The sequence below is a fragment of the Orbicella franksi genome, chromosome 10 (genome assembly GCF_964199315.1).
Source record: "Orbicella franksi chromosome 10, jaOrbFran1.1, whole genome shotgun sequence".
NCBI classification, from domain to species: Eukaryota; Metazoa; Cnidaria; class Anthozoa; order Scleractinia; family Merulinidae; genus Orbicella; species Orbicella franksi.
Window position 1 is genome coordinate 5,420,638 of NC_138154.1, and position 16,924 is coordinate 5,437,561.

At 37.4% G+C, this 16,924-nt stretch overlaps 1 protein-coding gene and 1 long non-coding RNA gene across 2 annotated transcripts; both read left to right on the forward strand.

The window, feature by feature from the left end:
* Positions 1-8,335: 8,335 nt before the first annotated feature.
* Positions 8,336-10,960, forward strand: LOC145500437 (uncharacterized). The gene is made up of 2 exons (XM_081479955.1): positions 8,336-9,378; positions 9,921-10,960. The coding sequence occupies exon 1, from the start codon at positions 8,903-8,905 to the stop codon at positions 9,341-9,343; it is 441 nt and encodes a 146-aa protein (XP_081336081.1). The 5' UTR covers positions 8,336-8,902; the 3' UTR covers positions 9,344-9,378; positions 9,921-10,960.
* Positions 10,961-11,156: 196 nt separating this feature from the next.
* On the forward strand, positions 11,157-14,995 carry LOC145500439 (uncharacterized). The gene is made up of 3 exons (XR_014051064.1): positions 11,157-12,026; positions 12,511-12,636; positions 12,794-14,995. It is a non-coding gene; the product is annotated as an uncharacterized LOC145500439 (long non-coding RNA).
* The last annotated feature ends 1,929 nt before the right edge of the window (positions 14,996-16,924 follow it).

The following is a 16,924-nucleotide window of genomic DNA, read 5'->3' on the forward strand; positions in this document are numbered from 1 at the left end:
GCTATCTTTCTTCCTCACTGATGTGTAAAAGCACTTCAAACAAACATTCAGCTCATCTTTTGACATTTCTTTTATTGGTTTTGAAAATGTGGTGCCACCAGGACTAGCAAGCCATTCTGTAACATTAAGGTAAATATTGTTGTTGTTGTTACGTAACCTTAACGAATGCATAAAATCTTGACAGTCACATTTGAAATTTTGCTACTTTTAATTGAAAATTAACGGGTACGTACCGTTAAATAATCTCATCCTGAACTTTGTGGCTTTTTTTGTTGTTTTTGGGACAGCCTTGTCCATAATTTCTTCTATTTCTTCCGTGGATAGCTCACCAAATCTGCTTTTTTCATCTATTTATTTTTTTGTTGACGAAACTTGGCTTCCCGGGAAAAATTTTATGCTGAACGACATTTGCCGCATTCATTTCCATATAAGGTCAAACATAGGCATAATGGCTGGTAACCGAGATCTAGTGAACCAATCAGAAAGCTAGAATTGCATTATCCGAGGTTGAAACAAAACACTAAACAGTTAAGGACTTTCTATGTTGGATTTTACACCTAATTGCAATAATGTCATAGAGAAAAGAGAAATAAAAAAACAATGGAAAACAGGAATTAATTAAGCATTATAATGATAACTTTGAAATTGGCAGGAAGAAACTGCCTCAAAATACCTTGGAACACTGGTAAATGAATCTTTACTTGCAACATCATTTGATATGATTGTTCTGAAAATGCTATCTGCTGTGTTTAATAATCAAACTTATTTCTATTTATCTTTTTCACTCATTTGTTAAATGGTGTCACTGCAATTAGGTGTGTATTTTTATCATAAGTGTTCAATTTAAACCAAATAACCACAAACAAACTGAATAATGATATAAATTGCTCTTGTAACAATACTAAGGAATTCTGTGTTAAATGGACAAACAACTACTTGGTGGTGTTTTTTCATTAATCTAATGTTTTCTACAAGCTAGAAAGCATCTCCCCATGCCTCCCTAAATTTTTGCATTATGTATACAGTCAAGATTTACTGCATTCACAGGGGTTACTAAGCGAAGTGTAGCCAGGTTATTGATACACTTCTTCACAAAGGCGTTCCTTTAACGTAGCAATAGCACGAAAAGTTGAAGCGACAAGTGCAGGTCATACAATGTTCTTTTATCATTTATGCCAATTTGTTGTTGTTTATACATTTCCTCCGCATTATAGTCGTGGTGTTACCCATGCTACTCCCAAGTTTGGTATTTCTAATGTTATCATTCAAATATGATTTTAGTTATCATAAAATTTTGCAGTTAGTATGAAGATTTTCCAGTCTTTGTAGTTGGACCTACTTCTAACATTGGACGGAGATAAGTTGTTTATACTTCGTGTTCCTTATCATCGACAAACTCGTTGTTATATTACTACGTTTCAGAATAGTTGTGCAAAAGGTTTCAATAAATTAACAAAAGTGTTAATGTAGAATGGGAGAAATGTCTGCCATTTTAGATAATTGAGCTCGTGACCATTGATAAACTCCACAGTAAAATAAGCCGGGGAGCACAGTCAGTGGTCAAATGCAAAAATCTAATGCCTAGTGTTGGTAATTGGGTAGAACATTTTTCTGGGATCTTAACATCCGAGTTTCAAGTGTTTTTTATTTTTATTTATTGATTTATTTTTCATGTAATCCAGCTTTAGTAATTTTGTGTTCCGGGTTTTAGTATTCCAGCATTCCATGTTTTAGTAAATTCCATTTACCCCTGTTAGGTATGAACCGTGGCTCACAAGTTCAAAATAAACATTTTATTGAAGAAGCAATTTTTGACATAAATAACCGCAGTAGCAGAATAGCCTTTTGCTGCACTTTCTGGCGTAAACACTGTTCCTTATGTAAATACCAAGTTTACAACTAGTTCAAGTTTCAGAGTGGTTAGAATTAGTGGGGTTCTACTGTGTACATGTAATAAAGAACTATAGCAAATGTATCTTATTAGATGTTTTGGTGTGTAGTATCGCTGTTTATTTTTACGAGTTGTGCTGAAGTTTGACGAGTTTGTAGGGCAAGTTAAAATACAAACAACAAGTAAAAATATACAGTGATACTATACACCAAAACATCTAATAAGGGATTTATTATCCAATTACTGTAGTAAATAAATTTATCAATGAAAGAGGGAGAGTGGGACAGTTTTGCGTGTGCAAACAGCTGTATGTTCTCACCTGGTGAGTTGGAAATGTGTTTTTCTTTTCCATGGTGACCATGTCAATATTTCCAACCACCAAATCTGCCACACAGTCAGATTGACAAAATCTAATTGTGTTAAGAACAAAGCACTTTATCTGCCTTAAAATATTATCACAAACACAACGATCAGTACTGTTGACCCCACACATCTTTCTCTGCACTGCACTCCAGAATAGGAGTAAGTTTTTATGCCATGATTACAACAAATAAGTCAAGAATTCTTCACACTGAACACAGAGGAGTTTTTAAACTCCTTTTAGACTCCTCTTTTAACGCCCTTATAACCTGCGTTTTCGTATTTTTTTCTGTTTTAACGATTAAATGAAAGCTTGCTTTCTTGCCAATATGTACTTTTTTAATAAAAAGTTTTCACTTGACCCGGAGGTGGCAGATGAAAACAGCTCAAAAACAGCTGGAAAACGTGGCTGCCAGCAGCTTCCCGCATTTTTCTGGCCAATCAGAGAGGAACCAAAAGGTCAATGAAGTCAGCTGTGAGGAAAACACGCATTTTTCTTCATTTGGCTTCATTATGGCGGTTTTGGGGCAATTTTCATTGTGTTTTTGGACCAGGAAGGGTGTCTTTGAATTTCGTTCAGTTATTTTTAATGCTCAGAGAATAACACAGTTTAAAAAGTAAATTAAACAGGTGAGTAAAAACGGCCTTTCACATCTTAAATTTTGGTGGCAAAGGTTTATTCAAAGATGATCTTTGATTCGCGTCAAAGATCGTCAAAAGTGTGCAAAGGTGGCCTTTACAAAACCTTTAGTCAGACATTTGACGTGCAGTAAAGGCGATTTTTCGTGCCGTGTATTACCTTGCAGATGGCATAATTAGACACTCCAAACAAATCCCCAATTACTTGATGAAAGCTGGCTGTAGCATAAAAACGCAAGGTCAGAAGAACTTGCTGCATTGGTGTGAGGGGCAAGCCTCTCCTCGTTTGATGTTCTAGATCATTTTTCAAAATGGCAGTGTGTGATAACAGAATCTTTCCTAGGCAAAACTGTAGACTAAAATTGGCATCGTCATATTCTTCTAAAAGATTAAGCCTATTCCACAAGTGTCAGATTCTTCGAACACGTCAAGTATTAGCCCATTGGTGTGGGCGTCTATATCTCAAACTTCCTTCCAAGACAAAAACCTTCACTAATAAAACGTTAGACTACGTCTAAACCTACTCATGACCAGGTCTAACTTGCCATTGCTTGCAAGGCTGTGTTTAGACTCCATTTAGGCGGGGTTTAAGATAAGTGACGTTTCAATAATGTGGTTTCCCGGTCAAGACCCGGTTTAGGCCAAAAACTTCTTAAATGATGCCTAAACTTTGTTTAAATATTCAGCCCTGTAAGTTCATTATCCACATTTTTAACTCATGAATTTGTGAATCATTGTACATCTAGTTTGATTGTTTTAAAATGGTTTTTGTACATTCCTCTTCCCAGCAGAGTGCTTTCAAGTTATGAGTTGCACGTGTATTGTAACATCTTTGATTTATTACCACCAAAAGTGGGCAAATTGAATAGAATTTTTTACCTCCTCTCATAGACTGTTTCCGTAAATGGCGACCAATTTAAAATTGTTTTGTAGGCAATGAAATCGGCATTTTCAACCTCATTTAGAGTAAAAATTCTTTTGAATTACTAATTCAAAAATGAGGTTGGGAAGGTTACTTTACAGTGCGTTTACTGAAACCTGGGCCACCCAGACAATGAAAACCAATCAGATTTCAGAACTAAAACAATAGATTCCAACACTTTCAAATCCAGCCAAATGTCTGATGCAAAACAATGAGATTTCAACTTGTTCATTTCATGAAGATACTTCTCACTTTGTCCACCTCAATTTATTTTTTTTAATTCATTTTATTTGGATGGCCTTATTGACACATGCATTAGGGAATGAAACCAACATAATCACTGTCCTTTGATTGTCTATAATAGGTATATTATGAAGCCAGATGGCTGCAGCTTCAATTCGTCAGATATAGATATATCTGAGAGAGATGCCTGTGCTACATTAACAGCAATCTTCGAAAGTGACATGACAATGACACACTATAAAAAACCTGGTTGCCATAACACCAGAGAATGATGATAGCATTACCATGAATGAAGAAAGGCAGTCCAATGTTGAAAAGACAGGAAATAAGGACACCATGGAAGGACTAGTCGTGATAACACCAGAGAATGATGCCACTGTCACAACAGATAAGGAAGGACAGTCAAGTGTTGAAACAATAAGAAGTAAAGTTAGTTCAAGTCAGAAGAAAGCAAAACTTAAAGAAGAACTTGTCAAGTTGTCTACTCTTTCAGATGATTTGGTGCCATTTGTTAAATTTCATAACTGGCAGAGACTTATTACTCGTGTTGATTGTATATATGATCTGTTTTCTGCAAGCTGTCAGGTGAGAGTTTGTGTGGGCGAGTCTTCCATCAATACTACAAAAGCTGAAGGTGGTGTTTCAACAGTTACCTGGGTCTGCAGTAAAGGGCATAGTGGTGTGTGGAATTATTCTGCCTTATTAGGAAAACAAGGGGGGCAAAATGTGTTTGTTTCCACAGCATTAACAGCTGCTGCAGTTTTGATATCTGGTAACAATTTTGAAAAGATCCAAATGATGATGAGATTTTTTGAAGCATTTTCTTGATGTCATCATTGATGTTGAAATTGTTGATGTGCAGGACTCACGAGGTGTGTCATGTACCATGGAAAGGTTGGCATTGTGTTGGCTAATTGAGAGAACCATGAAGGACTTGCACATTGAAGAAACTGTCACTAATGCCTCAAGCATGATAAGTAAACTAAAAAGGTTGGTTGGATGAAATATCTGACTACAATGTGTAATAATAATGTTGTGCACTAAATATGTTACCAAAAGTATAGTTGGATAAACCTTCACAGGAACAATATATAATATACAGATTTAGCCAAGCCTAAAAGTGGAGCTCTTCATTACAATAAGTTAACTATAAAGGGGCAAATTAACAAATCAAATGTGGTTTAGCATGGTGTGTACTCTTATCAACAATGATACGTGTCACCACAGAGGTCAAAATGTTGTGGACTCCCGAGGCCCAGCTGAGTGAGTCCAGAACAAATTTTGACCACTGTGATGACGTGTATTGTTGACAATAAGAGTATGTGCAGACCACGCTAAACCACATTTCTGTCAATCTCAGATCCTTCAGTCCCCTTGTCCAGCGGAACGGGAAAACAAAGACATCTGGGATAAAGCGTTTCCGATAACAGGATTCTTGTTATTCTGGTTAAACTGCCACGTGTGAGCGTGTATTTCAAAATGGCGTCTGACTCCTCGTCTGAGTTGAGTAATTTTCACAATGCTAATGAGTTCTCCTTAAAGAAACTGGGTAAGCCGAAACTAGAATTGAAGAGAGAACAGTATGAAGCCATAAGGGCAATATGTTTTGAAAGAAAGGACACGCTAGCAGTATTGCCAACTGGATTTGGTAAATTGTAGACTTATCAAGTACTACCGGGAATTTTTGACTACATTCGAAGCGACTGCAAGCTTGAATGTCACGATTCTGTTGTGCTTGTTGTGTCACCCCTAAGCACACCAATGAGACCAGTTAAAAAAAGTTAGAAGCATTCCTTAATGTCTGCATTCTACAAAGTGCTGTTGAGGATGAAGGGGAACAAAAAGTGACCATTCCCAAAAATGTCAACAAGTGTAGTTTGGTTTTTGCACAGAGGTCTCTGTTGATGACAAAAATGCAGCAAAAATGCTTAAAAGAAAGGAGTTCAATAAGAAAGTGCAAGCAATAGTTGTGGACGATGGCTCATTTGGTGCAGCAATGGTAATTTGTAATTATTGTAACTGGTCTCATTGGTGCGCTTAGGGGTGACACAACAAGCACAACAGAATCATGACGTTCGAGCTTGCAGTCGCTTCGAATGTAGTCAAAAATTCCTGGTAGTACTTGATAAGTCTACGATTTACCATAATTACAAATTACCATTGTTCTCAATGTCATTACATCAATCTATTTCCTGTAATAACAGCATAGGGAATTTAGTTACTATTAACTACACTGCGTTCATAGATTTGACCACATCCTGATAGTTCCATTATATTTTCAATTAAAACTTGATGTTGTTACTTTGTATTCTGCAGTCAATGAATAGTGATTACAATATTTCGTGACATTTTGTTATTGATAATCTTTGTGTACATGTACACATATACTCAAGATGCAAGTCGTTCAAAATAAATAATACCACTCAAGTCAAATCAAATGCTACTTAATACTAAAATTAACCAATAATTTTTTCTCTATTCCAAGGTCCGCATTCAGGCCAGCATTTGCAAAGATTAGCCTCCTTACAAATTTATTCCCCTCAGTTCCAGTTCTTGTACTTACAGGAACTGCTAAATGTACAAGAGATACTAAGTATGAAATAATCAGTATCTTAGGGCTGTCAAAACCAGTGGTCACTGAATGTAATCCAAACAGGGAAAATACCTATTACGCTTCACATGTTCATGCAGACAGGGGTGAAAGCACATTATATGAAATTCTAGACCCAATTGTCACTGAGCTGCAATTAGAAAAGGTAAATATGCCTCTCACCCTGATCTATGGAAATTTGGAAACCATCATAGACTGCTTTCTGTACTTCGCCAAAGAAATGGGTAAAGAACAGTACTTCCCCACTTCAGCTGAACTCCTTGCTGAAAACAAGCTTTTTAGCCAACATCATGCACAATACCCCAAACACGAGACAAAAAGAATAGTTGATGAACTGGTGAATGGTACGTCAAATCACAGGGTTGTGCTTGTAACAGTGGCATTTGGAATCGGTATTGCCTGCAACAACATTCGTAGAATAGTTCACATTGGGGTACCATACATAATGGAGGAATATTGCCAAGAAGTAGGACGGCAGGCAGAGATGGACTAAAAGCAAGGGCAGACATTATAATTCCTATGACATTCCAAAGGCCCACAACAATATGACTGAGGTGATGAGGACCTATGTCCAATCAAAGAAATGCAAACAAAAAATTATTTTGAATTATTTTGATCGTGATGTTCCCAACAGTCAACACCCTGACCAGACATGCTGCGACTTTCACAGGGAGCATTGTCAGTGTGAAAACTGTGAGCTAGTGCATGTGGCAATGATTTGGAGGCTCTCAGTGTCCAAAAAGAAATGACTGTCACTGAAAAGAATGAAAGTTACTCTCCAACTACATTGTGGAAAACTTGTGACATTGCGTGACATTTTAGGGACTTACATGCTCACTCTAGCTTTATGAGCTTGCAAGTTTATTCGTTTTCTTTTATTTTGATGATGGACTGTTGATTCGAAGACTTATTGATCCTTATGTTGATTTATTAGGACATGTTTTGTTGTGATTGAGGACGAGTGTTACATCTTACTTAGGATATCAGATGTTTATTGTGTACAACATTCTAGAACGTTCAAGAACAGGCTTAAAATAACTTTGGGTCGGATTTCAAGTCATGTGATCATCGCTTTTCGGGCGCGTGTGAGTCAATTGAAAATCAAGCATGTAATCAGCTACAATCACAGCGGGAATATATTTGGTTAAAAGGTGAAATTGTGAGTTCTTCAGTGTCTAAGGGAATTCGTGACAGGGCAGTTGACAGGGCAACTTAAAAATTCCCCACACAGAAAGGTGGCGACCCTGCCAGGACAATTTGGATTGGAAATATACTTTGGATTTCATTGTGTCGGCATGTACGCGTCATTCGAGCAACGAATTTAATCATGGAACAAACCGATGTGAAATTCGGCAAACAACTAGCAGTAGCTGCTCCCCAGCTTGAAGAGATCTGTGAACTTTAGGGCTCTGGAGACAAGGAAGACGTATTCACCGCTTACGAACAGCTTATGGAGCTTATTAAGCGTTTGGAAAAGGCAAAGGACACGATAATTAATTACTTATTGGAATTGGACAAGGGACTGGACTTCATTAAACAGTGGACAGTGGAATAGAAGCGACTTATTCAACCCTTTCGAGAAACATGCCTTCAAATCAAAAAGCAAGTGGACGAGACTGCAGCAAGAGAAGCTAAGGAAAAGGTGAAGACAGAAGTACTTGACATAATTTCAAGACGAGCGATAATTACTAGGAAAGGGTTGTGCTTCAACTGTACGGGTGCTGGACACAGTGCATCTCGCTGTAGGTCCAGGGGGTGCAGAAACTGTCAAGGCAAATATCATACTTCAATTTGTGATCAAGCACCGAAATCAACAGTGGATTCCGTCCAACAATCGAGGGTAGAAAAGAGTATGAGCTCTCTTATGAACCAAGTTGGCACACTACATCCAACAGTGTTGGCAAAGATTGGGACAGAAACATTCCGAGTGATGTTCGACTCCAGAGCCAGCAGCTTTTACTTATGCACGGACGTCATCACGAAACTTGATTTGAAGCCAAGCAGGAACGAACAAAGATGCATTGAACAAATGTTCAGAACTACACAAAGAAATGTAGAGGTATACAACATGAAAATTGAGTCACTAGCAGTGGAGGGATTTTCCTTTGATGTAGAATGCATCAATGCTGAAAAGAATGTGCTTACATTGCTGCCCAACCCCAACATCCACAACCTGAAGAAACAATATGCCCGGTTAAGATGACTACCCTTTACTGAAGAGACAAGGGGCGAGTCCATGCCCGTGCACATCATCCTTGGAGCAGCTGACTACCGACGAATAAGGACAACTGAGCCTTTAATCTTGGGAGCCAATCCAGACAAGGACCCCAGTGCGGAATTCACAATGCTCGGTGGGCCTATTTACGGCCGACATCCTGGAGTAGAGAGTGGTGTAGACAAGCAGTTCCTCCTAAAGACCGGACAAGAAGAATTTGAAAAATTGTGCTCTCTTTATGTTCTTGGAATCACTGACACAGGAGCCAAACAGGATGGCTTAGTACACAAGGAATTTCTACAGCAACTGACGAAGACACCTGATGGATACTACAAGACCAAATTGCCATGGAAGGAAGATCATGTCCCGCTCCCTGTAAACAAGAATCTGCAGCAGCTCGGCTCCATAGCACCGCAAAGAGGCTTGAGAAAATGGGAAGATTGGAAGAATACCACCAAATAATGAGAGACCAGATCAGGGACGGCATCATTGAATCAGTACCCTCGCTTCCAACAGGGGAGGTTGTGCACTACATACCTCATCAAGCTGTCCTTTGAGAGGATGCCGAAACAACAAAAATGAGGATCGTTTGCGACTGTTCAGCAAGAACCAGCGTTCAAAGTCCATCCTAGAACGACTGTTTGGAGACGGGACCACCACTGCAACCCTTGCTGTTTGATATTCTCCTATGTAACCGGATGAAAAAGTATTGCATCACAGGGGACATTCAGAAGTTGGTCGCTGTCATGTAGATATAAGTTGGCGTTGGCCACATGCTAAGTTAATTTAAATTAATTTCTCATTCTCCCAAACTTTCAATTGTGTTTCTATAACTTGATAGAAGCACATGCAATATAGTCATATAGTTTTACCAACTATGTTCAACTTAATTATCTGTGCATAATGTCCACAAATCCAATAAATATATTTAATTCAGTGTTAGGGCCACTTTCTCCAGGATGTTTATACATGTTTTTCTTACCTCTCTCATCAGACAATCTGAAAAGGAAGGGCAGAAAGGCAAGTGCATTTTGTTTAGATATAGATTTAACAAGGAGTATTTCTAAACTCTTCTGGTTGGGATGCTAGTTCTTCGCTGAGCTACACATAACTTTAATTTTACCCACACCAATTTATGAAAAATGGTTGAAGAGAGATCTCTAGATTGCTCCCTTTTAGGCCATGTCACTGTGCTGTCTAGTCAATCTTTAACATAAATATATATTTTTTTAATTTCATTTCTTGTCAACAGATTTGCCCTCTCTGTGGTGCACAACAGCCAATAGCAAGTAGAGGCTGTTCGGAATGTCGCCAACAGTTTCCCAAAGTGCAAAAGTCATTAGAAAAAATACATAAAATGGGAAAGACAAGTGTAACACAGCAGAGACATTTAATGGAAAAGCGTGTAAGTCACAATAAAAGGCAAATACAGACAGACTCAAATAGACCACTGTTTGCAATCATTAGTATAATAAATATCCCAGCATCCTTTTTTTCTGTGGGCATATGATACATATTCCTAGAGTTATAGTTGTCTGCCAGTACTTTTATCTTGCCATGGTTTTAAAAATAGTTATTGTTATTCACTGTACCATTCCCTGTGCATGCAGCTGGCAAGTGTGCACTTGATATTTAAGTGGTAATAAAATATTATTTTGCTACATAATTTGGCACTGTAAAACCCCAACAAATTTGTCAAATACCTCTAAACTATCTGGAAGCTAAGAGTGTGTCCACATTATTAAGATTAAAAAGGCATCAGTTAGGAATAGATACCAACAGTAAACAGTGACTATGGTCTAATGAAATGGCAACAAACACAAATGCATTGTAGGTTTATGCAAAAATTTTGACAGTGAGCTAGGTGTTGACCTTTGAAACATTTGACACAAATAGGCTTAACATTAAGATGAGAGACATCCATTCACATATTACAGTACAAGTGAGTGTCACCAAATGCATTAAATTGAAATTTTGCTGTATAGGCTGATATCCTAAATGTGAAGCATGACTGTGATGTCGTAATCATCATGAGGAACAGACATGGTGATCGTGACACACTAAATGTGTATGGCACGGCAGGTGCAGGCGTTAACTTCAATGGAAATAAATCTTCAACTGAAGCCTCAGAAGGAGGAAGGATGGCAATGCAGCTTTTTAACAGGTTTATAACAGGTATACTCTACAATTTGGGCAAACAAAAAAATAGCATTTCATTAGGTTTACACAGGTGTATCCTCCAGGTATAGAAATGATTACTTAATATCATAATGAATTTCATTTAACATTATTATTTTAATTATTATTACCGGTATGATTATTGTTATTATTAATGGTAATAAGACTGAGTGGAGTCCAGTTCAGTCTGCAATCATATGAGTGATTAACAAAATCGGACGACCAGTAAAGCAGGAGTCCAATTTTTTAATCACGGGACGGTATGATTACAGACAAAATTGGAAGACAAAGTACTGTTACTAATTAATCAAAACTATGACAAAATTTGAGAAAGAAACTAGACATCAATTAAATGTTTTCATAAAAGAAAACAACTTTTAACTCGGCAAAACATTCGACAACAGTTGAGGCACGACATGTTCTGTCCATACATTGGGGCATGACGTGTTAACTGTCCTATTACACTGTCCAGTTAGTGATGCATACACTGGCCTATTTAGTGCTCAAATTGGACTGGTGATAACAAATCATGTCCAAGAATTTTGTAATAGTTTTGATTAATGTTATTATTAGTATACACCGGTATCATTTACTATGGCCTTGTTCATTATTTTTAATATTAATTTGTTTACAAGTAGAGAATTGCTTGAGAAACACCTGTGTAGCAATTAAAAAATTAGCTTTTTTCAGACAATTAGCTCTCGATTTTGTTTGCCTGGTCAATTCTTTTATCATATTTCTTCAGTTTAGTCTGCAACTAGCTTGACTAGGCCACTTGCTGAGCAAGATGTAAAAATATTACTGGCCCTGAAGGAAACAGCAACACATGTTGTAGCCCTGTTTTCTGGCACAGCTGTTAATTATTTTTTATTACCTTGTAATTTAGAGTACAATAGTCAAACTAAAAGGCCACCTGCATCTTCATGTACCTCACCTGACCCAAGTGAAATGTCTCTGGCCAATAAAGGTTTGTTTTTTGTTATTCCCTGAGAGGCACTTTGCAGCATAAATAGTGCCCAAATTTGAATCATAACACGCCTTATTATTGGGTATCATTATTGGATGTTTATAGACAAATGTTTTTTCATGTTTGAGGTTAAGGATGTATCAGTGGTATTTAAATAGTGATATCATATATGCAAAGTGATTATTGTGATTAATAACAATAAAATGCAATTTTTGTTGTAAATGTATGATTTCCATCTGATAGCCAGTCTGTTTTGGAGGCTCTGTCTGTGTGTTACCAAGGAATTAGTAATGTATATAGCACGAGTCTCCTGTGTGTTAAAACCATTTCAGAGTCAGCATCACAGCTTTTGACACGGGAAGACAAGGTTAATGAAGTTGATGCTGTATATGTTGTAGGTCAAACTGCTGTTAATTTGTTGCTTCCCTATCCTTGTATATTATTGAATTTGTAATATTCAAATGATGTTTTTGCTCCCACACAGATTCACAGTCCAAAGGTAGCTCTGTACAAAACTCACCAAATCCAGAAATCTCTTCAACCTCCACAACTTTGAATCAGCCACATGGAATGGCCCCTTCAACTTCTGCATCCTATTCTTCCAATCAAGGTTTATTTTCTTGTGTCTGTTTTTAACATCATATCATTTCCATTGAATGACATCTGCAGCTTCATCTTATTTCCTTGATAACAAATTATTGTTTGTTTGTTTTTGTTTTTAGCATTTTCCAACCATCAATTTTTCTGTTGTTTTTACTCCCACACAGATTCACAGTCAAATTCTGCTCTAAGCAACTCTAAAGGGTTGTCAAAACCTACATGTTTGAACCAAACAGACAAAACAACCATTGCAGCTATTGGAAGTAATTCATGCAATAAAGGTTTGTTGGTTTGTTACACTGTAGTTTGTCACCACTGATTTTTCATATGGGCATTTGTAGCCAAGCTCTAGTGTGTCAAGTGTGTCAGTGGATCACCATTGGTAAGACATTTTAATAAAGGCATTGGTAGGTGGTTACGACCGTATGGGTATACATACAGACTCTTATGAGGGTGCAGAAATATGTGAACCTTATTTTTCTTTTCAGCTTACATTCTTGACACTGGTCGTGTTCATTTTATGGGCTTTCAAAACGAGGTTTAGCCCTGGTGACCATTATCACATGACATATCACATTCTGCTCCCATATGCCAGTTTCTAACTCCTTAAAAAATCAAGAAAGATTAAAATGATTACTTACAGGTACTTGTTGTGCAGTCTTGAATAACAACCCCAGACTGATATACCAGTAGTTATTAATTTTATAGCACTAACATATTAATGTTTCAGGTTCTGGACTTATATATAAAAAAGAAGATGAATATTTAACTTTAAATACCACATGGCAAGAATTTATTAATTACTAATCTTTTGTAAAACTCATCTTCAACTAAATGTACAGGTCACTGCAAATCAGCCATAACATTTGTGATGGGTATTCTACTAGTTGTTTTATATTTCTCTTTTTTTCTCTAGTTTTACAGAAATGGTTGTTTACATGATTAACTCAGACTGTGTACTTGCAGCAGGTTATGTGGATCCAACTCGACAGAAATTACCACCAGACCATGTTTGTGTGCTGCTAACAACAGCGCAGCAAAACATTAAGGCACCATTTCTTGCTGGTCACAAAGAGGAAAACTCCTTTTTGGAAAAAGGAAAGTTTTTTGCTTTCCCAAAAAAGTTCCTTTATTTGGCAAATCTTCAGAACAAGTCACTTCATCTAACACCTTATAGTAATAAAAACTAAAACCTAATTGCTGCGAAGCGGGCGTAGCGAGCGAGCCGCAACATAATCAGGATTTAAAAAGAATATATAGAAGAGGGTACGAATTCTCAAATTCCTCACTTTTTATCAGAATGCATTGCAGTTAACCAGACTGCACTGCGCCACTTTTACCAGAGTGCATTGCGCCTCGAACAACACGAGGATGTCATACTTGTCGAGCCATTGTCCTTTTTCGCGTGGATTCCACTGAGAAAGTTTGCTCTGATTTACCTGTAAAGCGATGTGAAGGAGATCGTGCTTGACTTTTACAACTCTTGCTATGCGGTATGTGAAAGTTTGTAAATCTGGACGATTAATTGTGGCATCTTAATCTTACTATGTCATTTCTTAGCAGTCTCGCCTCCTTCATCGAATTCTTAAATGAAGAGAAATCATCGTTACTAAAGCCCATAAAATAATTAAAACAAACAAAAACCGTGGAACACGCTGATTTCATATATGCTGCAATCTATTCCTTTTCATCGAAACATGAATTTAAGCTAAAGCTTGAGCATTTTCACACATCGCGATGGACACGTTCTCGACACAGTCTGTCAAGTTCTAGAGATATTTAATGCGTACCAGTACAGAATTTACAAGTTAGATTTCTGCTCCTACAATTTCCACATCTTTCGATTTTCACGATCTGGTAAAGGGGAGGCTGATGTGTATCGTTTTACGTCCAAACATACTTCCGATCACAATGTGCTTTTTTGTCTCGATCCTTTGTCATACCTCGCCATCGATGCGTCATCATGCATGAAGTTGATGCATACAAGGACAGATTTTAAGTGACACCACGATTTGACACTACTTTGAGAAATAACAGTTAATTTAAGTCTTGAAACGCACAGATAGATGAATCACGACGTTAAATATGTCACTATCAACAGAATGTGCTGCAGCATTACTTTCTTTTAGATACCCTAGTAGTAATAACTATTTTTGAAATCATGCAAACGGACTTCATGTGGTTCAAAATAAGGGCAATCAGTGTTATTAATTTCAAACTGGCTCTGCACTACATGGCAAATCTTAAAGTAGTGGGTCAATTCCTCCCTAATATGCACTCCAATCAGTCCTTTTGCCATGGCTATTACTGTGTAGGCAGGTAGGAATTAAAATAATATTGAGCTACATCATTACAATACATTACATTACATTATTATATGGCTTTGGCTTGTGGCCGATATAACGCGCGCTCTGATTGGTTAATTGTCACTGAATTGTAGGGCATTATTCTCCCGTAATGCCCACGGGCCGATTACGGATTACGCAAATTAGAAAGAACCTGGTTCTGAAAATTCAAGCGCATTGAAGCGATGAAAGCCAATTAAAATCAGTACGAGAATATCAGTAGCTAAAAGTTTAGAGATATTTCTTTAATAAAATTTATATAGATGACTTACCAGTCGGTAACCTTGGCGGGCACTAGTGAAAAACAATCAAAGTTTGCCTAGTCTTGAGTAAAGCTAAAATCGCTAAGTAAAAAACACCATCGGCAGATCTGCCATGCATCCTGAGCAGAAAACCACAAAGAAACTTATAAGTTATCATCTTAGTCACAGCAATTACCGAAGTATTGAACTCCGTCAAAGTTCTCGTCAAATAGATTCCCTCACTTTGACACAAGCAAGTGTAAATCAGCTTCTAGGACCATCAGACGTAAACAATCGGGCGGTTTCTGTCGGTAGCAGTGTTTCTGATAACTGCAGACGTTCACAAGGCTTGAAATGTTCATCCATAAATCCCAGAATGAAGAAGGCGAAGATATGTTGTCGAAAGCGAATGCGAAGATCGAGTTAAACTTATTTTGAGCAGTGCATTCTGAAGCATTAGTATCTTCTTTCACCGAAAGACGGTTGGTCTGGACAATTTTGAAGCACTTGCTGTCTTTCCTATATGCGTTGACGTTTCGCCCCAAAAGTCGGAAAAACTTCCCCATCAACTTGTGGTACTACGATACTAAAATACGTTTTTGAGGCTGACAGTAACTTTTCCGTAAAGAAATGAGTGTTTTTAACGGAATACGTAATACAGTGGTGAAATTCACTGACTGTTTAGTTTTGCCCTAGGTTTGAGGTGATGAATGAATCGGTAAACGCGCGCATCGCCGGATGTAAATTGACGACTTCCGCTCGAATGATTTTTCTCTTTATTGATGAGCCATGTAATAAACAACTTAATAACCTCGACCGTTCGGTCGTTACGGGAAAATCTCAAACCTTGGCCTACCGTATTGACCAAGCGATAGCGAGGTCAATACGGCAAGGCCTCAGTTTGAGATTTTTCCGTAACGACCTCACTGTCAGTTATTAAGTAGTTATTATTCCTATGCATACAGTATGTGAAGTACGTGAATTTGTAAAAAGGAAATAAAGGTTCATCTGAAATTGCATGGCACTTTGATCAAATTTTTACCCATTGATTTTTAAGGTGTATGACATAGAAGTCCATGAAAGAATAAAAATGCCTTTTACTGTTTGCAAATATGAAAAATGTGTAAAATGTGCAAATGAGATGACTTATTTATGTCATACACTCAATCCAATATTATATCAACTACATAAATAAGGCTATCTTTGCCAATTTGCAACACAGACCACTGAAACTCTTTATGCTAAAAGATCCACACTAATTTGCAATCTTAGAATCTTGATTATCTCTGGAACAAATAGAGATACTTAAAAATAGTAAACAGCATTTTTTTATACAGAGGACTTGTTTATGTTCTAAGATGGCAGTTTTCATCACTTGAAATATTTTAATTCACACAAAAGTGCAAATGCTATATCTTAAGCCTATAAAGGGCAGCACACATGAGGCGACTAGTCCCTGCAACAAGTCATAGGAGAAGTCCCATTGTGTGAACTTGCCATTTTTGCCACAAAATCTAACCACAGGGACTGAAATTTGGTCCCTGCAACTAGTCCCATGAATACAAAATGGTTTACAAAATTTCTGAGACAAGTCCCTGCAACTACTATCTTTGTGTAAACTCTTGAGAGTCCAAGTTACAGGGACTAGTCCCCTCATGTTTGCTGACTCTATGGTATTAGAATTTGGATATTAAAATTCCTGTTTTTATCT

Bases quoted from the DNA above. Each gene is read 5' to 3' on its own strand.
- LOC145500437 (XM_081479955.1), top strand. From the start codon at position 8,903: ATGCCCGTGCACATCATCCTTGGAGCAGCTGACTACCGACGAATAAGG.